This window comes from Macaca mulatta, chromosome 15 (assembly GCF_049350105.2).
Source record: "Macaca mulatta isolate MMU2019108-1 chromosome 15, T2T-MMU8v2.0, whole genome shotgun sequence".
Taxonomy (NCBI): Eukaryota; Metazoa; Chordata; class Mammalia; order Primates; family Cercopithecidae; genus Macaca; species Macaca mulatta.
This window is the reverse complement of record NC_133420.1, coordinates 101,400,416-101,427,398: the sequence shown is the minus strand read 5'-3', so window position 1 is coordinate 101,427,398 and position 26,983 is coordinate 101,400,416. Positions and strand designations below refer to the sequence as shown.

The following is a 26,983-nucleotide window of genomic DNA, read 5'->3' as shown; positions in this document are numbered from 1 at the left end:
GGGCGAGCCGAACCTCCGCAGCCACCGCCAAGTTTGGCCGCGCCGCCTGGGCTGCCGTCGCCCGCACCATGTCCGCGGCCGCCTACATGGACTTCGTGGCTGCCCAGTGTCTGGTTTCCATTTCGAACCGCGCTGCGGTGCCGGAGCATGGGGGCGCTCCGGACGCCGACCGGCTGCGACTACCTGAGCGCGAGGTGACCAAGGAGCACGGTGACCCGGGGGACACCTGGAAGGATTACTGCACGCTGGTCACCATCGCCAAGAGCTTGTTGGACCTGAACAAGTACCGACCCATCCAGACCCCCTCCGTGTGCAGCGACAGTCTGGAGAGTCCAGATGAGGATATGGGATCCGACAGCGACGTGACCACCGAATCTGGGTCGAGTCCTTCCCACAGCCCGGAGGAGAGACAGGATCCTGGCAGCGCGCCCAGCCCGCTCTCCCTCCTCCACCCTGGAGTGGCTGCGAAGGGGAAACACGCCTCCGAAAAGAGGCACAAGTGCCCCTACAGTGGCTGTGGGAAAGTCTATGGAAAATCCTCCCATCTCAAAGCCCATTACAGAGTGCATACAGGTTAGCGGCGTCGCCCTCTCCCCCGGAGCTCTGGGGTTAGTTAACCTTTGGCCAGGCAGTGTTCCTGGGCGTTCGGGACACTGCACTCGGCCGAAAGGGTGCAAACATGTTGGATAAGATGCGGTTTAACTCTTTAAATAATTTAAATGTGCATTGGCGGAAAGCTCACTCTCTCCTTAATTGTCCCCGGCCTTCGGGAGCCACGGAGAGCCTTAAACTGGCGGGCAGAGCGAGTGCGGTGCGTGGCTTCGCGGGGAGTGGTGTCCGCCCCTCCCCTGTCCCGCCCCGCCCCCGGGACTCCCGCACCCCGCGACGGTGGGGCCACCCCACCTGGGAAAGACGCTGGCAGCGGGGAAGTCAGATGGCGTATCTTTTATTTAATTCCCTTGTCGGGTTGCAGAGAAGTGGTTGAAACCGAGGGGGGACGCGGCGCACTTTACTTCGAGCCTTTTAGGGATGACTAAGGACTCATTTAGCTGGATGCCTGCTACTTTTCTGGGCTTGCCAAGGTGGTTTTAAATTTGGCCAGGAGTCCCCCGAGAGGTTTAAAATAACCCTGCTTCAGGCAGCAGAGGAGTTTGATCAAGTAATGGTGGTTAACTTCACTCATTAGCCTTCCTAATGAGCCAGATTTCAGAGCTGAGTTTTTTTTTTTTTTTTTTTTTTTTTTTTTGGCCATGTGACTTAGGTCGCACCCTCCACCCCTGAATCAGGCGGTTTGCAGGGAGGTGTGGTCCTTGCCGGAGGTCAACCTTGGTAATGAATGCTGGGCGGTTCTGGAGGCCTCAGGGAATAGTTCCTCCCAGGGAGGATGAGAGGAAGGGCCGGACAAGAATGTGGCCAGAAAGACATCTATCTGCCTTTTAAAATGGGCGTTGGAGACTTGCAGGGACCTGGGTCATCCAGTTCTCTTGGTTGTGTCTAACATGCACGGTGAAAGTTGGAAAGCATTCACATTTGGATATGCTGTCTGACCATCTTCCGAACGCTTCTCTCACAAACGCTATTCAGACGAGGTAGCGGGGCTTGGTCCTCTCAGATAAGCCTTTTGCTTCTGTCCTGTGACACCGTGTTTGAGGGGGTATTGTTGGAGTTAGTTGGAAAAGTGTTGTCATTTTTTGGTGTAATACTTCGATACTTTTAAGATGAGGTCTTGGGCCTGTGGTTTAAAAATGATACACGGAAAAAAAAAAATGATACTTGATTGGGGTTTTTTGTTTTGTTTTGCTTTCCTTTTTAAAAGAAAGGTCACGTAACTGCTTCTCATTCCATTTCCTTTGGAAACTTCTTGTGGAGGTGGCTGCTGGCACCGGAATCAGACTGAATTTCCTCCATGGTTAATGCAAAATCAGGTTCTGTTTGGGGTCATCATCTAGGTTGCCATAAAGCAGCACGTTTTAAGGTTTGTGTCTGTAAGGTTGCTGAAAGGCATGTGCCTGTGTTGGGGGATGTGACCTTTAGTGTGGCTCTGGGGGTGAAGTAGGGGTGTATTAACTGGAGGATGTTACTCACCAACAGCTGCTGGGCGGGCCTGGCTGTGTCAGCCATGTTCCCCGAGTTCGGTTGTTCCCATCGGCACCCACTGCCACCTTGAGCAAAGACATTTTCTCCTTCAGGGCGCTGCCCAGTCGTGCAGCCAGGGAGGCCTGCAGTGCCTCTGTGAGCTGCCAGAGTCTGTCCGACTCAGGAATAGGGTTTCCAGCGTTCTGGGCCATTCGGCTGAGTGATTTTTCTCAGGCATTTATAGAAATGGCTGCTTATGTGTGCGTGCATGCGTGCTGCTCCTTAATTCTCCATAAGGCAAGTCGTTCGGCTCAGCTGTTTCAGGAGAACCTTTTTCCCAGTCAGGAGTGGAAAACGAAGTGAGATGTTCATTCAGCTTTAAGTGCTACAGTCCTTTGAACCTAGGGGATATGGTGATTGCAGGTGTCTGTGTTTTGGGGATCTCTAATCTTAGTGAATGGTTGAACAAAACCTCAGCCTGGGTTAATATTGTCAGAAGTGTCTTCCTGCTAGAGGAGGTATGTGTTAAGGTTACTTTAAATAAGAGACTTGGAGGTCTCATGCATTTGGAAGTTTCAGATACAACTTCAATTTAAATTGACTTTAGGGTAGGGTAAGGAGCTTTCCTAATTTTCTTTCTGCTGGTGTTAAATCAAGAAGGTGGGCAGAGATGGCATTTGGAATGTCTGCATTCTGTGAAGATTTTAAGAGCTGAACTCCCTGCCACACCCCCTTGTTCAGTGCTGCTAACGTTCCTGTAAGAAACCCTCCAGCTTGCTCACTTCCTTATAGAGACACATACAGCTGCCACTTCCATAGACCACTTCTACACCAGCTTTAGAAGTTGAATCATTCAAACAGATTTTCTTCTAATTCAGTGCTGCTACTTCTGTAGTGTGCTGGGAGGAAAGACACAGTTGAAGCCGACTGAGCTGGGTTCTGATTTGTCCTATTGTGTTCTCGTTTGAGACCATAAGCAAGTTACTTTAATTCAGAGTTTGCAAACTGGAGGCTTGCTGCTGAATTTGCTTTGCAGATTTGTTTGGCTTGGCCAACACAGGGTTTATAAAAATTTAATTAGTTACCAACATCTAAAAATCAGAGGATTATGGCATGAGTCCAGATTTCTGACTTATCTGGAAAAATCAAAAGATCTGGCAAAACTGGGCCTGAATTCCAGCCTAGCAACAATTGGCTTGAACTGATCATGATATGGGGGCAGTACCTCGTATTTTAATAATTTACATGATGTCTTTTAGCCTTTAAGTTTGCAACCTCTGCTTTGTTTAAGCCTCACTTTCTTAATCCACAAGATAGGGCTACTGTCCTCAAGTCACAGGTTCTTGTGCAAAGATAACATCTGTAAAGCACCTAGTAGGGTTCCACACACAGTAGCCCCTTGAGAAATGCTGGGTCCTGTAGTTTGTGTATAATATACAGAACTTCACCTCAAACATCAGGAAACACTGGATAAACTTGTTTTTTTTTGTTGTTGTTGTTTTCTTTTTGAGACGGAGCGTCGCCCTGTTGCCCAGGCTGGAGTGCAGCCGTGGGATCTTGGCTCACTGCAAGCTCCGGCTCCCGGGTTACGCCATTCTCCTGCCTCAGCCTCCTGAGTAGCTGGGACTACAGGCGCCCGCCACCACGCCCGCCCGGCTAATTTTTTTATATTTTTAATAGAGACGGGGTTTCACCGTGTTAGCCAGGAAGGTCTCGATCTTCTGATCTTGTGATCCGCCCGCCTCAGCCTCCCAAAGTGCTGGGATTATGGGCGTGAGCCACTATGCCCGGCAGATAAACTTATTTTTAAGCAGTATGTTAATTTACATTTTCGAATAGTGTGTTCAGTTTGTTTTTCTTCAACCAGACCAGATCTTTTCCGGTGACATACCTCTAAAGTTTAAGCAGTGGATCCATTGTTAATCTAAAGAAAAAAAGATGCAACAAATATACTGTTTTTCCTGTTTCTAGACTTTTTGGACACTTTATGATGTATTTGTACTGTTTCAGATTAATTTTAGAACTATTGGAGTATTTTATGTGAAAATATATCAAGCATATTATTTGAAAATGTAATTAACATGAAGTTTATCCTAAGTCTCCTGACTTTGCGCATACCCTTCACATAGAGTATGGGCAGATTTTGGGGGGTGGGTGGTAAAGGCAGTGTTATCATTTGGAGAAGGAAACGACTACATTCTAATTCCAGCTCAGAAGTCATCAGAACAGGCTGATGTTGAATCATGCTGGGTTGATATCCGGATGATAGAAACCTTAGGCCTTGTTTCTATGCCAGGTGCCATCTTATTCTCTTTTTGGAGGGACTTAAGTCAGCTATCGCCAAGTGTTGACAATGGGTTGAGTTTGATAACACTGATTATAGGATTCTGAAGATGAGAAAACCCCAAATTCCAACATCACACCCGAGTTCTATGAAAAAATATTTTTGTGTATATATATTCCGTGTGTGTGTGTGTGTGTGTGTGTGTGTGTGTATATATATATATAGTGCAAAAAGAGGCTCATATAAAAAACCAGGAGAGATGGGAGCTACAAAAGCCCCGAGTGGCGGCTTGTGCTTCTCCTTAGCCTCTTCGAACACATTCTTGGGATCCTTGGCATACTTGGTGTGAGGGACCTGGACAGCCTCTGTTAGTAGAAGTTGTCCTCCAATATGGAAAACAGATTTTTTTGGCCCCTCTAGGAATGTTCATCACTGGCTAACTCTAACTTAGGTGGGAATTTGCTTAAAGGCATGAGGTTGCCCTGAGCTTCTTGCACTCTTCTCCCTTAATTACTGTAAAAGGCTTTGGAGTCAACTGTTTGGTCAAGGAGAGTCTGATGTCATCAGAGGTATGAGGAAAAACTCACCTTCATTGCCTGGGAGGTGGGGCCTTAGAGACAGGGCAAGGCTTTGCCCTAGACTAGGGAGCCTTAGCTTGCTTGGCCGCCCATTAAGTAGGCCCTGCCCAGCCCTTACCGCCATTTCTTCTCTTCGTTAGTAGAATGGAAGCCCTGTGCCTGGATCCTTAGGGACACATTATCTCTACCCCATTTTTCTTTCCAGAGGGCTCCCCAAAGTGATGTGGAATGGCATTTCATAACCCAACTTGCTTCATCCAACATAGATTTACAACTAGGCCTGAGTGGGGCTTGCACAGGTAACCGTTTCTCTACCCTTTTCCCATAATTGACCCCTCCATTACTGATTCTCCTGCCTCAGCCTCCAGAGTAACTGGGATTATGGGTGTGTGCCACCACACCCGACTAATTTTTTGCATTTTTAGTAGAGACAGGGTTTCACCATGTTGGCCAGGCTAGTCTCGAACTCCTGACTTCAAGTGATCTGCTCACCTCGGCCTCCCAAAGTTCTGGGCTTACAGGCGTGAGCCACTGTGCCTGGCCTCCCCCATTACATTTTAATTCCACAGATACACTTGAGCTGTTTATGGACTATGCCCCTTTCTGAAAGCGACAAATCGTTGTAATAGCTAAGACTTTTTTCACCTGTCACAGAACCAATTTTTGCCCCCTGGGAGATGATACTGCCCCACCCCACTCAGCAATAGGAGTGATATCAAGTATCCTGTTAGGTAAGAGTAACAAGCTATGCAAAAGGCTGCATACACATAGCTTCTAGCTATAGAAGATGGGTTTCTAAGGCTGCAAGGGTTTGCTATAGGGTTTGCTTCTGGGTTTTAGACAAGAGGCTAAAACTCCCTTGAATATATTCTTCAGCCCGAGCTTTCTGCAGAAATCTGACCCTGGGGCTGTAGGCTGTCAGGACCCTACAGTTCTTATTGCTAGTGGCAAGGTAGGAGCCACCGGTTGCCTTTCTTCCCTCATTTCCTGCGTGTCCTGTGTCATCCTCCATCTATCTGCCCTAGCAAAAACAAAGTCAGGGAGCCTCTGAGAATCTTCTGCTGGCAAGATTACTGTTTCACAATAGAAAACACAAGTGGGGTCAGATTACAGAGTACGCACACTGTTTCCCTTGATTTTCCTCTCACATCTTCTGTGGGTGGTAAGAAGAGAGAGGGCAAGGATATAAGTGGGTTCCTGCGTGACAGAGGGAGATACCAGAGTAAATACAGTGCCGCTTGAATGGTGACACCCCATTACCTTCAGACACAAAGATGTAAGCTGAGGGAAATGAATTCTTGGATTCTGAACATGAGGGTCAGATTTACATTCCTGTCTCAATTGTTGACGCTTATCCCAAGGACTAGTCATTCTGCAACATCTGTGGGAAATTCCCAGATTGAACTTCCCAGGGAGAAACATCATATGACATATTGGGAAAATGACTGACAATGGTTTTCCTTAATAAGTTCATTGAGAAGAAAAGTGGGCGGATGATTTCCCGGTCTTCACTCTTTCAGAAGCCCCTAAAACAATCTGACATGCTCTAGTTGGAGCCTGCTTTCTATCCCATCAGTTTGATTTCTGAATGACTTATGATCATTACCATTCTTCATTTAAAAAAAAAAAAAAAAGCTTTGTCGCATTTGTTAGTCTTGACTTCCAAATCTTCCGTGTTCTTTTTTTTTTTTTTTCTCTCTCTCTTTCCCCTTGGCTGTTCTCAGGCTTGGAGAAAAAGCTTGTAGCATGCCATTCCTTCCTCCACTGCTAGAATCCTCCCCCACATCCGACCCTCCCACCTTTTCCTAATGTTTCTCCAGCAAGCCCAGCGCCCACTGAAGAGCGTAAATTAGTGCCTAGTAATTGGTACAAAGGCACTTTCTGTTTCTATGCAACACACGCAGAAAGGAGGGGCAAAAGGAAGACGAAGAAAAAAACCCTACAGACGGTTAAAAAGGGAGAGAAGTGAGATCCTCTTTCAGTGGTCTTTGAGCAATCCTGGCTCTCTCTCCGCCCCACTTTTTGTTGGAAGTTAGTCACAGGCCTAGGCTTAACTCAGAGCACTTGGTGGCAGCAGTTGTTAGTATCAAAAGAATAGCACTTAGAGGTTGGAAGTGACCTTGGGAGGTCATCACATCCATCATTTTGTCTTTAAGAAAGCACATCCCCACCCTCTCTCAGAGAGATGGGGATTATTCTCTTGAAACGTTTTGGGGGGACTTGGAGGGCTTCGAAGCACACTACCAGGGTTCAAAAGCCACCTCTCTGCCTTGACTAGCATGGGAGTGGTCATACTGTGTAATCTCCCAGAGCCTCACCAGCTCATGAGGGTACTAGACAGTTGGAAGCATTTGTCAGCAGAACATGCTAAAGCCCCTAGCTTCAAGCTTGGCTCTCTGGGTGCCTAGGAATTTTTCCTTCCTTTTGAATTCTTTGCAGTACTTTCATTTGAATTCTTTTCCCCCCTTGCTCTCCTGGGACTTCAGTCTATGGTTAACATTTTTCTTTTTCACCTTAAAGAGCTGCTTCATGGAATTAACCAAGTGAAAGGGCAGAGGTGGAGTTAGGTGGGGTGGCCTATGCCCTTTTTATGGGAGCAGCACTCTCTGAAACAGTCCAAGGCAGAGCTGCTGAGAGGTTTCCTACCACTGCCTACCTGGAATCCTCCTGAAACTTTAATACCTTTTTGATGCATTAAGGCCACAAGTAAACATTTGTTTTATCCCAGCCTCAAGCAGTCCCCTCAGCAAATAATAGGACTAACATTATTATTCATAAGAATGTGATCCCCACTGAAGGAGTGAGATGCACCCAATTTTTTTTTTTTAAATACGTGGTACCTTCCCAGGGCATTCATTGCTGTGTGTGTCCAAAGCCTTTTTGATGGTGTGCCCGAAGGCTTCTCTTTTAATCTCAGTTTCTAGTGTGGCATAATTGACTTCAGAATCCTGAGATGAGAATTGAAGAATCTGGATCTGAAATCTAAAGGTTCTAGAGCTGAGAGAACCAGTTTGCTCACGATCTAAGCCAGAGCTGCTGCTACTGGGCCTTTGAATTTGTTTATTTTTATTTATTTATTTATTTTTTTTGAGACGGAGTCTCACGCTGTTGCCCAGGCTGGAGTGCAGTGGCGCGATCTCGGCTCACTGCAAGCTCCGCCTCCCGGGTTCCCGCCATTCTCCTGCCTCAGCCTCCCGAGTAGCTGGGACTACAGGCGCCCACAACCGCGCCCGGCTAATTTTTTGTATTTTTAGTAGAGACGGGGTTTCACTGTGGTCTCGATCTCCTGACCTTGTGATCCGCCCGCCTCGGCCTCCCAAAGTGCTGGGATTACAGGCTTGAGCCACCGCGCCCGGCGAATTTGTTTATTTTTTAATGAAACTGAGAATGATCACAAATTTGAACAGGAAAAAGGAATCTAGGAGAATTTGAACAGGAGAAAGACCAATCCTTAACTGGCCAGATTGAGTCTTTTTAAAAAGTGGGGACATTTATTTAAATAAGAGACGGGAGCTTAAGCCATACACAATTAATGACAAGGATTTGAAATGCAGTCCGTGGTGTTATGTCTTCAATGAAGTTTGAACATTTTTCCAAGCTGAGCCTCCGTCGTTATGGAAGGGAGTGCCTCCCAAAGGGCCTGACTTGAACCAAAGTGGGAACCAGTGGAATAGGCAAGGGACAAAAACACCAAAGTCTCTCTTTGGACATTTTAGAACTGGGAGCAAAGTTACAGATCATCTCGGCCCAAAGAAATAGAGGGAGAAAAAAGGTTTCGCCGTCTCTCTCTTCCAGAGAGCTAGCTGTGATAAGACAGGCAGTTAGAAAGGAAGAGTTAAGGCCTGACCCATTTCATATTGAACAGCCAAGACTGAGGAACTGGAATGTGAGGGGTCTTTACCTTCAGTACAGAGACAGTAGACAGAGTCGTCAGAGCACAGGCCTTCGGGTGCCTCAGACATGGGTTTTTGAATCCTGTCTTCACCATTCTATTTATGACAACTCATGCTCCACTTACCTTCTCTGAGCCTCAGGTTTCTCATCTGTAAAATGGAGCTCAGTAATTACATATTTATGAAGTTGTTATGAGGCTTAATTCAGACGAGGTGTTTAAATCATTTAGCACACCATTATAATTAAAAATAAAGAATTTATATGAGTGTCCAGGAAACCCTTGATTCCTAGAATTTTTGTTTAGAATTCCAGATTAGTCCAGCACTGCCTCATTCACTTATTTATTATTATCATTATTATTATTATTATTTTGAGACTGAGTCTTACTCTGTCACCGAGGCTGGAGTGCAATGGCATGAAGGATCTTGGCTCACCGCTGCCTCTGCACTCTCCCCCTACTTCCCCCTGCCCCTCACTCAAGCAATCCTCCCACCTCAGCCTCCCAAGTAACTGGGACCACAGATGCACACCACCACGCCCAGCCTATTTTTGTATGTTTTGTAGAGACTGGGTTTCACTATGTTGTCCAGGCTGGTCTCAAACTTCTGAGCTCAAGCCATTTGCCCACCTCAGCCTCCCAAAGTGTTAGGATTATAGGCGTGAGCCACTGCACCTGGCCATCTCATTCACTTAAATTATTTATTGAGTGACTTACCTGCAAAAAGCTATGTAAAATGCTGGTACCAGGCACCTTGGATTTCGTGACTAATAGTGATGATAATGATAATATCTAACATTTATTATATGTCTGGTTCCAAGCTAAATGGTTTACATGCATTGTCACATTTAAACTCAACAGCAATCCTGTGAGATAGAAAGGTGCTATTCTTCTCATTTAATAGGAGGAACCAGACTGGGAGGTGGTTAACCTAGTTCAAGGTTACACTGGAATTTTCCTAGTCTGTCTCTAGGTGGGTGGAGTTGGGCATGAGTGCTTGCTGATCTGGACCCCTTGGGTTTCCGCCAGTGGGAAGAGACCCTGTGTTTTACGTGGTTCTCTTGGGTTTGGTCCCAGAGCCACCAGTCTTCAGCTGTCTACTCTTTTGTTGTTCTAACTCTGGCTCGTGGTTGGTTTTCACGAACCTCAGTTAGGAGTGTCAGCAGAAATCTTGGACTCTGACCACACCTACTCTGTATTTTCCATAGTTATCCAGAAGCTGCTTCCTTCCTGTTGAAAAATAACCTGGTTGTGGGCCCGAAGCTGTATTAGTCAGGACAACAGAATCCAAACAGGGACTGGCTTAATAAAAAAAAATGAAACTTTATTGGTTCAGGTTACAAACACATCTAGGGGTAGCTCTCGTTTCGGTGTCTGTGGATACAGGCACTCAGTGTCTGCCTCGCTATGGCTCCGTTTTGCTGCCTTTTGCTATGGCCTCAATCGTGGGGTTGGCAGGGCTGTCTCCAAATAGTGGCGAGATGGCTGCCCACAGTTCCAGACTCATATCCTGCCACTTAAACCCCAAGGAAAGACGGTTTTCCATTCGCAATGATTCCAGCAAAAGTTCCAGGCTTTAAGCTCTATGACTAGTTCAGATTGTGTGCCCCATCCCTGAAATGAATCACTATGGCATGCCTGGGTCACATCCAATCTCTGAGTCTGGAGGTGTGGGGTCACCCTCCCTGGAATTACATGTACCCAGAATGGGGAAGGAGTTGTTGCCAAAAGGAAATTTAATGTGTTATTTATTCTTCAAAAGGGAACAAATGCCAGACAGGCAAAACCCACACCTATTCACTCCATCTTCCCATTTCGTTATTTATTTATTTCTATTTGTATTTTTTTGAGACAAAGTCTCGCCCTGCTGTCCAGGCTGGAGTGCTGCAGCACGATCTCGGCTCGCTGCAACTTCCACCTCACGGGTTTAAGCCATTCTGGTGCCTCAGCCTCCCGAATAGCTGGTATTACAACCACATACCACCATGCCAGGCTAATTTTTGTATTTTTAGTAGAGATGGGGTTTCACCAGGTTGGCCAGGCTTGTCTTGAACTCCTGACCTCAGGTGATCCACCCCCCTCAGCCTCCCAAAGTGCTGGAATTACCCGTGTGAGCCACCATGCCCGGCTATCATCCGATTTAGAACTACCAATAGGATTTTCCAAAGAACAGAGTTTGACAAAATGAGAGGCAAACAGTGTGATAATTTTTTTTTTCTATATATTTTTCTTTCTTTTGATGGGAAAGAGCTCTGAACTATCTCTGGAGTTCAGCCTGAAAGACAGATAGGCCATAAGTGAAGGTACAGAAGGGTCTTTGCAGAAGATAGATGGTTTTGACAGGTATTACATATGCTTGGGCAAACACCCACTGGCCCTCCTGAGTGGATGTTCTAGAAGCCGATACCAAAAGCCTCACATGGAACAAGTATAACAGCAGCAGGGTGAACTTCAAAGCCATTGACTTAGTTTTAATTCCAGCCTGTCCATTTTAATGTCCAGAGAAACAAATCATGTTTACAGGAACATTTATTACCCTATGTGCTAATAGATAAAAGCCTAGTCTGTACAAAGACGAGCTGTTTATATGGCAGTTCCCACTGAGGTTCGGAAATGTATTCAGTGTGCACAGTGCCCAAGAAAAACACTGTAATAAATCATAAGAGGCAAAAAGTCGAGCTTAAAAACAACTTAACAAAAACGCATAAAAGTGACTTAACTCCCTGTGCTACCGTAATTCTACAGTAGTTTTGTACCATTACCATTTTAATGAAAATAAGCAGAATGACAACCAAGCAGCTGGCTTTCTCTCGTATTGCAATCTATAGTCATGGCCAGCCCCAAAATGCTTGTTCAGTGAGCATTATCGCACTGAAGTGGGGGTTCCCAGTGTGAAAAACACAGGCTATTTTCTCTAACCTGAGGCATTTCTTTTTCTTTTTTTTCTAATTGATTTTATTTTATTTATTTTTTTAATTTTTTTAATTTTTTTTTTTTTTTTTGAGACCCGGAGTCTCACTCTGTTGCCCAGGCTGGGGTGCAGTGGCCAGATCTCAGCTCACTGCAAGCACCGCCTCCTGGGTTTACGCCATTCTCCTGCCTCAGCCTCCCGAGTAGCCGGGACTACAGGTGCCCGCCACCTCGCCCGGCTAGTTTTTTGTATTTTTTAGTAGAGACGGGGTTTCACCGTGTTAGCCAGGATGGTCTCGATCTCCTGACCTCGTGATCCGCCCGTCTCGGCCTCCCAAAGTGGTGGGATTACAGGCTTGAGCCACCGCGTCTGGCCTTTTTTGTTTTTTTTGAGACAGTCTCACTCTGTTGCCCAGGCTGGAGTGCTGTGGCATGATCTCGCTCATTGCAACCTCCGCCTCCCAGATTCAAGCAATTCTCCTGCCTCAGCTTCCTGAGTAGCTGGGACTACAGGCACGTGCCACTACATCCAGCTAATTTTTGTATTTTTAGTAGAGACGGGTTTTACCATGTTGGCCAGGCTGGTCTCGAACTCCTGGCTCATGTGATCCACCCACCTTGCCCTCCCAAAGTGCTGGGATTACAGGCGTGAGCCACTGCAGCCAGACTAATTTTTTTTTTTTTTTTTTTTTTTGTAACGGAGTCTTGCTCTGTTGCCCTGACTAGAGTGCAGTGGTACAATCTCTGCTCACTGCAACCTCCGCCTCCCGGGTTCACATGATTCTCCTGCCTCAGCCTCCCAAGTAGCTGGGATTACAGGTGCCAGCCACCACACCCAGCTAATTTTTGTATTTTTAGTAGAGACAGGGTTTCATCATGTTAGCCAGACTGGTCTCGAACTTCTGACCTTAAGTTATTTGCCCGCCTCGGCCTTCCAAAGTGCTGGGATTACAGGTGTGAGCCACAGCACCCAGCTAATTTTTGTATTTATAGTGGAGACGGGGTTTCACCATGTTGGCCAGGCTGGATTTCTTGAGACAGGGTCTCGCTCTGTTGCCCAGGCTGGAGTACAGTGGCACAATCATAGCTCATTGCATCCTTAAGCTCCTTGGCTCAAGTGATCTCTCACCTAGGTCTCCTGAATAGCTGGGACCGCAGGCACGCACCACCATGTCCAGCTAATTAAAAAAAAATGTTTTTATTTTTCTTTTAGAGATGAGATTTTGCTATATTGCTCAGGCTGGTCTCGAACTCCTGGCCTCAAGTGATCCTCCTGCCCCAGTCTCCCAAACTGTTGAGATTACAGGCCTACACCCAGCCTAGCATTTCTTCTCAAAGCCCTGCTTGCTCCTAATTTTCAAAACATGCCCAAAGGCATACATGCCTTTAAAACAACTTAATAAAAATGCATAAAAGTGACTTATGCCTTTGGGCATGTTTTGAATGGAATACATGCCCAAAGAGGGGACTGTGTTCCTTTTCTGAGATCTCCGGGGGAGGGTTGAGGGGGGGCTGTTTTGTGAAGGGTGGACAGCTCCGACCTGCAGTTCTTTGTGGTCTTTGGTGCCAAACACCAAGCCATGTGACTTAGTGGCTCACTTCATCCCAGGAGTAGAAGGGTTAAAAGCTTGAAAAGCTGCTGGTGGCCCATGTGGCATGTCTGAGTAGGATTTATGGTCACTGCAGCCATACTGTGGTGTGGGGGTTACATACCATACAGTGTGCATACAGTGTGCAGAGGTTGAGCCCAGAGGGAAAAAGCTGGATGAAACACTTGTTGGAGTGGCATCACTTTTCACCATGAGTCCTTATGAATGCCACAGCCCAGCAGGTAGAGTAGATGTTGACTAATCAGGCATCGGTCTCTCCATTTCTGCTGCTGGGGGACAATCATTTTCTTGGCAATTCAGGGTCTCAGTTACTTCTGTATTAAATTATATTCTCTTTTGGCTAAATGTTTGCAAAATCAGGTTCTCTCTGTCTGATTTAGGGTCCCTTGCCTTTCCTTCCCCTGACACTGATCTTCTGTTTGGTGGGCTTGGGGCTCATCTCTTGTTTCAGCTGCATGGGAGAGCCATCCATGTTGCATGCTGTCCTTTGACCTTGTGATGATGTCCACTGAGATGTCTGTCATGCACTTGCCTGTGTCCCCATCCTCACAGGCTGACATCAGTGGCTCTAGGTGTTAGATCCTTGCACTGTGACCCAGTCCTCTTGTAGATTTCTCCAACAGCACAGTTTTGGGCTCAGGAACTCCATCCTTTTCCCCACCCTGCGCTTAGAAAGGTGCACGCACTGAGACCCCTCTCAGCTGTAGCTCCCCAACTCCTCAGGTGTCATGGCCTGTGCAGGGCTTCCAAGAGGGCCTTATTTGTATAAAACACCTCTGTGTCTCTAATACAGTCCTACCAGCTCTTTCTCTTTCTCTTTTTCTGCCCCTCATGTCTTAGTTGGAAGATCTGGCAAATTGAGAGTTTTTTAAGCTCACGGACTTTTTTTTTTTTAAACCAGAAAATAAACACCAACTTTATTAATATAATAGCAACAGAAAGAGTTTCCAATTTCTCAAAAGGAAAATGACATGACACCAGCACAAGTGTTAAATGAGTTTTCTAAATGCTACTTTGAAAATTAAAGCTCAGTGGCAACTTATTTATTCTAAACTATGTCTGACCACCCCCCTCCCCCGAGGCAACGCATATGGAAGGAAGGGCCTGGAAGGCAGAGAATTAGAAAAAAAGGCACTGTGAAAGGTCAGTCTCTGTGCTTTTAGTTTGAGTCTGGGCTCTTCTTTCACATCTAATCCCATTTTGTGCATAAAACTGAAGGAGCAATTTGAAACCTGGTTTTAATTTGGTCACACACTGTTGTGCAGGGCGTCCTTGGGCACATCATCTGCCCTCTGAGTTGGCTTCATCTAAAACATGACAGGTTTAATTCCCTGGTGATAAAAATCATCAAAAATGCAAAGATTCCAAGAATCTGTTCTTGGGATAGCTTTGCCATTAGGCATTTATATCTTGTTCAATATTTAATGCCTAGGTGGTTATTTATTATCTATCTTTCCCACAATTAGCTGGACAGAGGCAGCAGAGTCTGGGATGGTGGGAATTACCTAGTCTGGGCCAGGATCTGGTCTTTGAAGGGCTAGCTGTGTGGTTGTGGGGAGGTTGCATCATCTCTCTGGGCCTTTGGAGGATCACTAAGATTTCATCCACCTCTAAATTCTGTGACTCTGACTTATATGGTCTTTTATCACACTACACCACGAGGCAGATCTTCATTGTGTTAAAAATGTATGTTTAGGGTCCACATTTTGCCTCTGCACTATTTTTAGTTTTCAGGCAGGGCCATATAACTGAGACTTCAAGACCGCTCTTGGCCAGGTGCAGTGGCTCATGCCTGTAATCCCAGCACTTTGGAAGGCCGAGGCAGGAGGATTACTTGAGCCCAGGAGTTTGCGACCAGCCTGGACTACATAGTGAGACCCCTGTCTATACAAAGAATAAGCAAAATTAGCTGGGTGTGGTGGCATGCACCTGTGGTCCAGCTACTTGGGAGGCCGAGGTGGGAGGATCACTGGAGGCTGGGAGGTTGAGGCTGCAGTGAGCTGAGATCATGTCACTGGGTGACGGAGCAAGACCTTGCCTCACAGGAAAAAAAAAAAAAAATGTATAGCTTTTACTGAATCAAGAACCTAAAGAGTCAGGAATCTGTTGTCAGCCGGGCACGGTGGCTCATGCTTGTAATCTTAGCACTTTGGGAGGCCAAGGCAGGAGGATCACCTGAGGTCAGGAGTTCAAGACCAGCCTGGCCAGCATGGTGAAACCCTGTCTCTAATAAAAATACAAAAATTAGCTGGGCATGGTGGCAGGTGCCTGTAATCCCAGCTACTTGGGAGGCTGAGACACAAGAATTGCTTGAACCTGGGAGGCGGAGGTTGCAGTGAGCCGAGATCGCGCCACTGCACTCCAGCCTGGGTGACAGAGCAAGACTCCATCTCAAAAAAGAAAAAAAATTCTGTTGTCTGCTGTCTTTTGTTTGAGGTCTGCTGGGACCGCATGTGCTGTCTCACAGATAGCTGAGTTGGGAACGTGTGAATGATATTTGGATAGGCTTGCTTCTTAGACTCCAGCATGCTTAAATGAGGAAGTGCTGCGTACAGATGTCACAGACACACCCACTTACCATTTCAGAACCTAAAGCCTAGGACAAGTTGCTCTCTACAGATAAACATAGAGATCCAGAAGTAAAATCTCACACCTAAGCCCTACACTGTCTCTGTTGTATCAACAAATAAAATATAAACGGAAGCCAAATCACAAAAAGGATTCAGTGAGAGGTCAGAAGCAAATGGTAGTAATATGATGGGATGGCATTCAGGCAAGATTATTCTTACAAAGCCTATCCAACATTTTTATTCATTCAAAACATCTATATGCAAAGCAATATTTCTGCTAAACAGGAGACTTTTGAATGAATGATTTTTGAGTTCAGTGTTCATTGAAATGATGTATGCAGAAAAATGTGGACTCGTCTGTGCCCAGGAACGGCCTGCACACCTCTTCTGTAATGTGTTTTTTTTTTTTTTTTTTTTTTTTTTTTTTTTTTGAGACGGAGTCTCGCTGTGTCTCCCAGGCTGGAGTGCAGTGGCGCGATCTCGGCTCACTGCAAGCTCCGCCTCCCGGGTTCACGCCATTCTCCCGCCTCAGCCTCCCAAGTAGCTGAGACTACAGGCGCCCGCCACCACGCCCGGCTAGTTTTTTGTATTTTTTAGTAGAGACGGGGTTTCACCATGTTAGCCAGGATAGTCTCGATCTCCTGACCTCGTGATCCACCCGCCTCGGCCTCCCAAAGTGCTGGGATTACAGGCTTGAGCCACCGCGCCCGGCCCTCTTCTGTAATGTGTATTGGTGGTTCTGCACATGAGGGTAATGGAGAATGGGAAAAAAGCAACTGTTCATGTTTCATACCTGCATGTTGACATTGCTTTTTGGTGGGGAGGGAAGCCAGATGGTGATGGACAATGGGGTGCTTGAGGCCTAGGGTCAGGGCAGGTCTGTGTGGATGCATGCCCCACCAGCCTGGCCCATGAAAAAATGCTTAGACTCAAATTTTTGCACTTCTTCACGATCTGACTCCTCATCTGCTTTCTAACAAGGATGCTCCTTTGATGGGCAACCCTACTGTTGCTGTTTGTGCAGCAAAGGAAGGAAGGAAGGTTCCTGTCCATTCTTATAAGAGGGCCATGTCCCTTTCACATATGGAAAAAGTAGGAGAGGTGGAAATAGAGGAGTGAGAAAACAGATATAGTATATTCAGGAAGTTTCTGACTTTCTCCTTTTTTTTTTTTTGAGTCTGCGTCTCACTCTGTCACCCAGGCTGGAGTGCAATGGCACGATCTCAGCTCACTGCAACCTCCACCTCCTGGGTTCAAGTGATTCTCCTGCCTCAGCCTCCCGAGTAGCTGGGATTACAGGCGTGTGCCACCACGCCTGGCTAATTTTTGTATTTTTAGTAGAGATGGGGTTTTGCCATGTTGGCCAGGATGGTCTCAACCTCCTCACCTCAAGTGATCCACCTGCCTTGGCCTCCCAAAGTGCTGAATTACAGGCGTGAGCCATCACACTGGGCCAGAAAGTTTCTGACTTTCTGACAATAAATTTGAGAAGAAGACAAAATGACTCTTCTCCTCTCTTTGGTCATGGATCAATTACTGAAGTGTCCAGTAATTTCTCAATAGAAAATAAATCACCCCCTGCCCTCCACTTCCATGCCCATGGAATCTATTCCTTTACAAATTTTTAAGAGATGAGGTCTCACTAGGTTGCCTATGCTGGTCTTGAATCCTGGGCCTCAAGCAGTCCTCCCTCCTCAGCCTTCCAAAGTGCTGGGATTACAGGTATAAACCACCATGCCTGGCCTGGAATATATTCTTGATCAAGCCATTTGTGGAACGGTTTAAACTCAGATGTACCATTGTTTTCAGTAAGACTTTTAAAAAATATTAAAATAACTTTTTCCGACCTTTTCTCATAAGAGAAATATATACTCACTGTTTAAAAAATCAGAAAACAGGGAAAAATTACAAAAGGAAGTATAAGTTATTCTTTATCTCCTCACTGGAGGTAGATAGTAACTGTTCAAATTTTGTATATATTCTTTTTACTTCAAAAACTTTTTTTAAATTTTAAGTTGTAGTAGAGATGGGGTCTTACTGTGTTGCCCAAGCTGGTCTTGAACTCCTGACCTCAAATAGTCCTCCTGCCTCAGCCTCCCAAAGTGTTAGGATTACAGGCGTGAACCACCTCACTCAGCCCACATTTTGGGGGACAACAGGATTTTTTCTCTCCATATATATTCACACACTTATGCAGCTGATCATACATCATTCTTCTCAGTTAGTAGTGTAGGGCTAACATCTTCCCATTTCATGATATAACAGTCTGGTACCTTTTTCACAGGTACATATTAGTCCCCTGTAAGGACATACTGTATGTATTAAACCAGCCCTTTATTGTTGAGCATTTAAGTTGTTACTACCTTTTAGCTCTCATGAGCAATGCTGGTATCCCTTTTCGTGTCTCTATCTAATTATTTATCAAATTAATTGCCAAAAATAATCTGCAGGAGAATATTGCCAGATGGCCCTGGATTAATTATAAATCCCACCAGTGTGGTACAGGGCCTGTTTCCTCCTGCCTCCACCAGTGGTTGGTGTGAACAGATTTTTTAACGTTTTCACTGACCTCACAGATATCTTGCTGGTGTCTTCTTTGGCATGTTTTGATTACTTGTGAGATTGAATATATTTTCATATTTATTTCTTGGTCATTAGTATTTTATTTATTTATTTGTTCGTTTGTTTGTTTATTTATTTATTTAGAGGCAAGGTCTGGCTCTGTCACCGAGACTGGAGTGCAGTGACATGATCTCAGCTCACTGCAACCTCTGTCTCACAGAGATCAAGTGATCCTCCCACCTCAGCCTCCTGAGTAGCTGGGACTGTAGGTGTGCACCACAAAGCCTGGATAATATTTGCATTTTTAGTAGAGATGAGGTTTTGCCATGTTACCCAGGCTGGTCTCAAACTCCTGGGCTCAAGCAGTCTGCCCGCCTCAACCTCCCAAAGTGCTGAGATTACAGGCATGAGCTACCACGGCCCGGCCAGTATTTCTTATTTTATAAATTATTTATTTGCATCCTTGCCCACTTTTATTAAGTTGGGCTATTCTTTTTGATTTGCAAGTCTTTTCTGTGTTACAGATTTTAACCTTTTGTCATATGCTACAATTTCTTTTATTCATTTATTATTTTGATTCTTAAATTTTTCTACCTATATATATTTTTAACATTTTTACGTATTCAGAACTATCCTTCAAGTAGGATTTTGCTTTTGGTTTCATGTTTAGAAAGTCTCTCTTCATTCCAGGATTCTAAAAATATTCACCTATATTTTATCGTTATGGCTTTATTTTTTACATTTACATTTATAACCCATTTGGAAATCATTTGAGTGAAAAGTATGAGGTAGGGATTAAGATTTATTTTTTTTTTCTTTTACCTGATGTCTAAGCCACTTACTGAATTAAACATTTTTTGTTTCACTGATTTGAAATTCCCCATTTACCATTTACAGAATCCCTATAGATTCTTAGGGTTATTTTCAGACCCTACTCTGTTCCACTGATTTGTCTTTTCCTGTGCTGCTATCTCACTATCTTAATTATTACAGCTTTAATAATACATTTTAATAACTACTGTTGCAAGTGCTCAGTTATTATTTGTTCTTCTGCAAAATTTTCTTGGCAAGTTGGGCATGTTTATTCCTCCAAATGAACTTCAGAAATAATTTTGTCAAGTTCTAGAAAAAGAAATTCTTATGGTGTGTGTTAATTTCATAGATGAATTTGTACAGAATTGCCGTATTCACACCATCGAGCCTTACCATTCAGAGGCACAGGGAGCATTTCATTTGTTCATTTTCTTTTACATCAAGGCTTTTGCATTTCTTCACCAAGGTCCTGAACTTTTATTGTTAGGCTTATTCTGACTGGTTATGGCTAGCATGTAAGAAAACCAGTGCTCTTTTGTATAGTTACACCTGTGAATGCACTTTTAATTTAGATTAGATTTTTCAGTTATCTTGAACTTTTTTCAAAGAGAAAGTTATGTCAACTGCAAATAATTCTTATTTTATAAGCCCCCTTCTTCTCAATTTACTTCTTATTTTATCCAATTGCACTCATTAGTATTTCCTGGAAAATGTTAAATTATAGCAATGGGAGTGGGTGTCCATTTATGCTTTGGGCTAGACTTTAGTAGTAATACTACCTTTATTTTACTGTTGACCTTGCCGAGGAAAGGTTCCAGAGCTGATCTTTTATCCTGCTGAGGAATTATTTTATTTTCCTGAAAGCTTTTATTAGGGATGGTTGTTCAATTTTATCACATACTATTTTGTACATGATAAGTGTGTATATGATACTGTGTGTGTGTGTGTGTGTGTATGAGCTATTAAATGGAATATCAGTATGATTTAATAACATCAAGTTATCCTTTTGAAAATTACATTTCTTTTGTAGAGTTGGGGTCTTACTCTGTTGTCCAGGTTGGTCTTGATCTCCTGGGCTCAAGCAGTCCTCCCATCTCAACCTTCCAAAGTGCTGGGATTACAGGTGTGAGCCACACAACCAACCCAAATGATTCTTTTATCTATGGAATCCTAGTGCTGTTTTTGCAATCAGAAATACTCTTTTTTTTTGAGACAGGGTCTCACTCTCACCCAGGCTGGAGTGCAGTGGCACAATCACAGCTCACTGCAGCCTCAACATTTGGGCTCCAGCGATCTTCCCGCCTGAGCCTCCCAAGTAGCTGGGACCACAGGCAAGCACCACTATGCCTGGCTAATTTTTTGTATTTTTGGTAGAGATGGGGTTTCACCACATTGCCCAGGCTGGTCTTGAACTTCTGTGTTCAAGTGATCCATCTTGAACAGCTGAGCGTTATTTTTCTTCCAAAAGAAGACTTGATTTTGTACATCTGCAGGAAACCTTAATGCTTAATTGGCACTTTTTGAGTTCTCTTCTGAAAAGGAGGCCTAAATCCCTTAGATTTGTCTTTTACCAGATTGGTTTACTTTTGCTAGATGCAATGGAAGCTTTCGATTTTGTATTTTTGACCTTCCTGCCTCCATTCAAGTTAGACCCATCCCTATATTTGGGTGGGGCAGGGAAGATGAGAAGAACCAGGTAGGAAAGAGACGACATTCAGATGGTAGGCCTCCCTGACCCCAGGCAGGACTTCAGTGGCAGCCTGGACAGCTCAGGGAGCCTGGGGAGGGTTGCCTGTGTCCAGTGAGCAAGGCTGGCACTTGCCAAAGGCCCAGCCTCTGTCTTCTCTATGGAGATCTCACCTCCATTCATTTCAGGACTGCCCACAAAAAAATAGGCTTCGTTTGGCATCATCAACTAATCAGCAGTTGAGGAGGCTCCCTCTCAAAAGCAGCAAGTGTCCTTTTGTGCTAAGTAGGCAAGCACAAAGCCAGGGGCCCCAGTCCGCTGCTCTCGCACCCTCCGTAGGCCCAGGAGAATTCTGGAGGCCTGATCTGTCTCTGCAAAGAAAGTCTTTTACACATTGTGCGCAGTGTTCAGTAGCTTTTTTGATCACATTTATTTTATACTCTGAACTGAGTCAGTCAGCGAGAGGTGCTTAGCTTGTTACTGAAAGGGGTGGGGAGTGGTATATAAATAATGAGAACTCAGAGAAACTTGTGCTCTTAACAGCTGTTCTCCAGTAAAGCAGAGTTTATTGTGTCACTGCCTCTGGGTGTGTTTTCCTGTGAAGGCCAGAAATAATGCAGTGGTACAAGTCTGTTGGGTACTTTTTTCCCTTTTCCCAGGAGGATGGTAACACTCTCATTAATACTAAAGACAGGTTTAAAGATTCTCTAATTGATAATTGCATTGCTGTGTGGTTTGTTCGGCATGAAGGCTGACCATTCTCCTTTAAACCTTAGCACTGAGCCTCAAGGAGAGGGCCTGACTTGGTTTCCCCCAGGCTGCCAGCTGAAGGTCAAGTCGCCGTCTCTCTAGGCCAGTCCTCTCCCCCTCTGCAGATCATCTCTGGTCCCATTCAGCCTTAATTGTGTTCTTGTCTACCTGTGACTTCCCCATTCCATGCTATCTTAAGTGCAAAACATCTATCATTTTCTAAATAATGCCTTATTATATGACTGTCATTAACTTATATGCCTGGATGTTAGATTAAACATCACGGCCTCTTAGATCCAAACTCTCCACTGTGTTGAAAAGGTGGGAGATTTTTCAAAGGGCTGCAAATTGTAGGTCCCTCAGCAGAATCCAGCCTGCATACACACCACTGGGTGGCACCATAATTTATAATGTTGAACTTGAATGCCTCTAAGTAGCGGAAGCACCCTTCAGCCCACCATGGAATCCATTACGATCTATGATTGAATGCACCTGCTCCCACCCTGCCCCTGACCTTTTTTTAATGTGTCTGGCTCCTGAAGACATTTGCATTTACAAATTCTGGTGTATGCCAGTTAGAAGTTCAAGTCCTCTGTTATTTATTTATTTATTTATTTATTTGAGACAGGGTCTCACCCTGTTGCCCAGACTGGAGTGCAGTGGCGTGATCTTGGCTCACCACAACCTCCGCCCCTCGGGTTCAAGCGATTCTCATGCCTCAACCCCAGTAGCTGGGATTATAGGTGTGCAACACCATGCCCAGCTTCAAGTCTTTTGATTGAGATCAGGAATCAACTAACTTTTCACAAAAGGGCCCGATAGTAAATATTTTCAGTTTTGCAGGTTGTACAGTCTCTGTGGGCAACTGCTCAACACTGCTGTTTTGAAAATGCAACTGTAGATAATACTTAAACCAATGAGCATGGCTGTTTCCAATAAAACTATATGCAGACAAGGAAATTTTAATTTCATATAATTTTCTCCTGTCATGAAATATTCCTTTAATTTTTTTCAACCACTTAGTAAAAACCGAATATAAGAATCGTATAACTTTTCTTAGCTCATAGCAGGCCAGTTTTGGCCAGTGGGATGTGGATTGCTAGCCCCTGATTTAGATCACTGACCAAAAAGTTTTTAAAGGTTTTCCAAAGGATGCCAGATAAATCAAAATGATCCCGGGCCTTTTATACTAGCAACTCACTTCCAAGCAGATCTTTTTTAAATGCGTGAAAAACGGTAAACTTGAATTATACAAATTACATGAGCCTAACAAAGGCTTCTATTGGCTCTAGATTTTCTTGGGGCTCTGTGGGTGGCCCTCTCTGCTCTCTGTGAAACACTTCAGGGATAAGGATGCTAGGTCAATGACAGCACTTGGATTAGAAGCAATGAGAACCATCACAAAATGACAGCTCCAAGGGGCAGTCAAGAGAGTATCACTGTCAGCTAGATCGAAAGTGAATTCAGTGGGAACAGACCCTGATTACACTTGAAATATATGTAAGTCACAAGCATAGAAACTTAATAGTTCTCCTGTTCTGATGGCTTCATGCCAGTTTTCCACGATCACTTCTATAAAGCCATCTTCCGAACACAGCGAGAGTATCTTATTTCTTTTCCAATCCTAGCCCACAGCTGAATGGTCTTCTGTTCCATTTTCCCCGCGGTGGACACAGATCCCCTCAACTAAATGAACCCCCTCCTCTCACGACTCACTTGAAAGAAATGAGTACCTGCCAGTGAGGAGGCTAAGCCACATTAGCGCTCCTCCAAGAAAACCACTTCTAATGAGCTTTTGTCTTAACAAGCATTGAGAAAACACTGAGCTCTTCCTTTCATTGTTCTCCTCCCCGCCACATCAGAAAGGAGTGGAGAAAGGGCTCCAAAAAGGACCGAGCAGAGAGGGTATTTTGTTTTGGTTTGGTTTGGCTCTTTGCAACTTACCATTCTATGAGTTCTGACCCCTTGTTATATTTTTAATAGAACATGTTTAGAAAAACATTTCCCCCATAGCTGCTTCACTGGGGTTAAAGAGGACTTCACTGCAGTCTAATTCTGGAATGGCTCAGGTTTCTCCAGTAACCAGTAATATCTGAGCAGATTTCAATGTGAGTGACCAGGAGAGAGAGAGAGAGAGAGAGAGAGAGAGAGAGAGAGAGTGTGTGTGTAAAGTTTGAGCATTTACCAAATGCTTGGCACCATGAGTAGGACAAAAGTCATCATACATGACATTGTTTTAGCCTCAAGAAGCCCAGCCTTGTTGGGTTGTAACAATCTGTATTTTGACTTTTGCTCAAAGGTCTGGTGAAGTGGGTTAAAATGCTGTTTCTCTAATAGAAGTTGCAGAAGTGTAGTTTTCAACTCCATGTCTTTGTTGAGTTTTTCAGGGGAGACTTTTTTTTTTCCTTTTTGCAGCCCCATCCCCGAGCATCAAAATGCATTAATAACCCTATCTCCTACCTTGAGTAGGACCCAGCATTCATTGGTCTGCTATTGCCTTTTGCTGCCGTAGCTTTTCAACTCAGAGTTCCATAAGGGTTTATACGTAGATCTGCACATAGAGAATCAACTGCTACAGATTCATTTTACCCACATTGGGTTTCCTCGAAAAGTACTTTGTACAGGGTGTTGTTATGACTATCATTCTGCTTAGAAGACAGCAGAGAGCCTTCATCATGAATAGATTATCACAAAGGTGATAGATTTGGTTGGTTTTGTTTTGTTTTATCATATTTCTGCATCTCATCAGCACAGGTTAAGAGAAGCTGGGGAAAATAGAATGAATAATTTTGGATGACTCAAATGCACCACACTGGACAGCTCCCAGCCTCTGCAGTTTCTCTATGGGTTCCAGGAAGGCCGGGACAGGAGTGAGAAAATATTCACTCCTCACACCTAGCCAAGGAGTGTCTGGAGAGTTCTGTGGAAACCAGGAGCCTGTGTGTCCTCTGTGCAGCAGCTGTTGTCGGCTGTGCTTGGAAAGGTGTAAAGAGTAGGCAGAGGCAGGCTTTTGGGAGCCGGGCGATGGCAGTCACTTACAAGGGGAGCAAATGAGGTTCTTATCTTCAACAGCTCGTCTGCTTGTCTGCCTGTGTGTGTCCTCCCCAAATGCGGACACAGACCCTCCCCTGCCTTCACCTTGTGGGTGGGGCACAGTAGGAGGTTCTGGATGCTGGCCTGATCACATCTGGCAGGCAGGGCTTAGCTGCATTTTCAGTGGGACACAGATGTTAGCATGAATCCAAGGAAAGCAATCGGAAAGAGGGATGTGGAAGCTGTCAAGTCCCCAGGACCCCCAGGAGTCAGGACAGCCATGTGGCCAAGAGCACAGGCCTTGGTAGACAGGGCCAGTTCATGACTCTGCTTTCCAGTTATGTGAGCCTGAGTACACAGTCTAACCCTCCAAGCCTCAGTTTTCTCATCTGTGAAATGGGGCAACCTTGTGGGGTGCTTGTGAGAATTCAGTGAAAAGGGCACAGGAAGCCCTTAGCTCTATGCTTAAACAATGTTAGTTTGTCTTTTATGAGGAATATGGAAGAAACTGGAATTGTTTGGAAACTGGAGAAGAGATTAGAGAAAGACGTATCTGCAGATTTTTAAAGGATTAATGTGTGGCACAAGGAACAAACTTTTTTTTTTTTGAGACAGAGTCACTCTGTCGCCTAGGCTGGAGTGCAGTGGCATGATCTTGGCTCACTGCAACCTCCACTTCCTGGGTTCAAGCAATTCTCCTGTCTCAGCCTCCCAAGTAGCTGGGATTACGGGCACATGCTACCATACCTAGCTAGTTTTTGTATTTTTAGTAAAGGCAGGGTTTCATCATGTTGGTCAGGCTGGTCTCGAACTCCTGACCTCAGGTGATCCACCTGCCTCGGCCTCCCAAAGTGCTGGGATTACAGGCATGAGCCACCACGCCCAGCACAGACTTATTTCTGCTGTTAAGACAATATGACTTAAAGTATGGCCTTTGCAGGAAGGCAGATTTTATATCACTAAAAGATGTGACAGAGATGCTCAGGAACGGAGTGGCCCCTGCACTCAGGAGCTGAGGGAGAAACGCTCACTCCAGATGGGAGGTTGGTTGGACCCAATGCCAGTTCTCTTCCATCCTACGACACCAAGAAATTTAGCAAAGAGGCTCAGCTTTTTTACTCTTGAAAGAATTTATGAAACCAGCAATTGTGTGGAATAAAACAGAAAAAATAATTTCCAAGGGACCCATTGGGGACCAAATGGCAAGCTCATTTGCTTAGAAGTGTTAGTGACTTCCTCATTGTATTAGTTTGGGCTGCCGTGGCACACAACCACAGACTGGGTGGCTGAAACAACAGAACCTTATTTCCTCACAGTTCCGGAGACTGGGAGTCCAAGGTGGAGGCGGGGGACGGGTTGGTTTCTTTGGAGGCCTCTCTCCTTGGCTTGTAGATGGTGGCTTCATTGCTGTCTTCCCACCGTCTTCCCTAATCTTCACATGTCTGTGTCCTCGTCTCCTCTTATAAAGACACGAGTCGTGGATTAAGGCCCGCCCTCATGACCTTGTTTAACATCAGTTGCCTCTTTAAAGGCGTTAACTTCAAATGCAGTCATTTTCTGGGGTGCTGGGGGTTAAGGCTTCAACATAGGGATTTTGGGGAGGGGGACACATGACAGTCATCTCCAAGGGATTTATCCTTTGAGTCGTGGGGACTATTGACCATGACAGCCCTTCGGAATTTTTTTCATGTTCTTTAAACTGTATCCTGTCTGATTCCTTTCTCTTAGGTGAACGGCCCTTTCCCTGCACGTGGCCAGACTGCCTTAAAAAGTTCTCCCGCTCAGACGAGCTGACGCGCCACTACCGGACCCACACTGGGGAAAAGCAGTTCCGCTGTCCGCTGTGTGAGAAGCGCTTCATGAGGAGTGACCACCTCACAAAGCACGCCCGGCGGCACACCGAGTTCCACCCCAGCATGATCAAGCGATCGAAAAAGGCGCTGGCCAGCGCTTTGTGAGGTGCTGCCCGTGGAAGCCAGGGAAGGATGGACCCCGAAAGGACAAAAGTACTCCCAGGAAGCAGACGCGTGAAAACTGAGCCCCGGAAGAGGCACACCGACGGCACAGGAAGTCACTGCTCTTTGATCAATATTCTGATTTTCCTCTCCCTGCATTGTTTTTAAAAAGCACATTGTAGCCTAAGATCAAAGTCAACAACACTTGGTCCCCTTGAAGAGGCAACTCTCTGAACCCGTCTCTGACTGTTGGAGGGAAGGCG

General features: G+C 45.1%; 1 protein-coding gene and 1 long non-coding RNA gene across 2 annotated transcripts; one reads left to right on the top strand and one right to left on the bottom strand.

The window, feature by feature from the left end:
- Position 1: 1 nt before the first annotated feature.
- Positions 2-26,983, top strand: KLF9 (KLF transcription factor 9). Its single transcript, NM_001265918.2, is given in 2 exon segments — positions 2-573; positions 26,494-26,983. Coding segments are annotated over 2 exon segments (735 nt in total). The 5' UTR covers positions 2-68; the 3' UTR covers positions 26,724-26,983.
- On the bottom strand, positions 1,557-2,205 carry LOC114672817 (uncharacterized). The gene is made up of 2 exons (XR_003723323.2): positions 2,086-2,205; positions 1,557-1,732 (listed from the first exon to the last, which is right to left on the bottom strand). It is a non-coding gene; the product is annotated as an uncharacterized LOC114672817 (long non-coding RNA).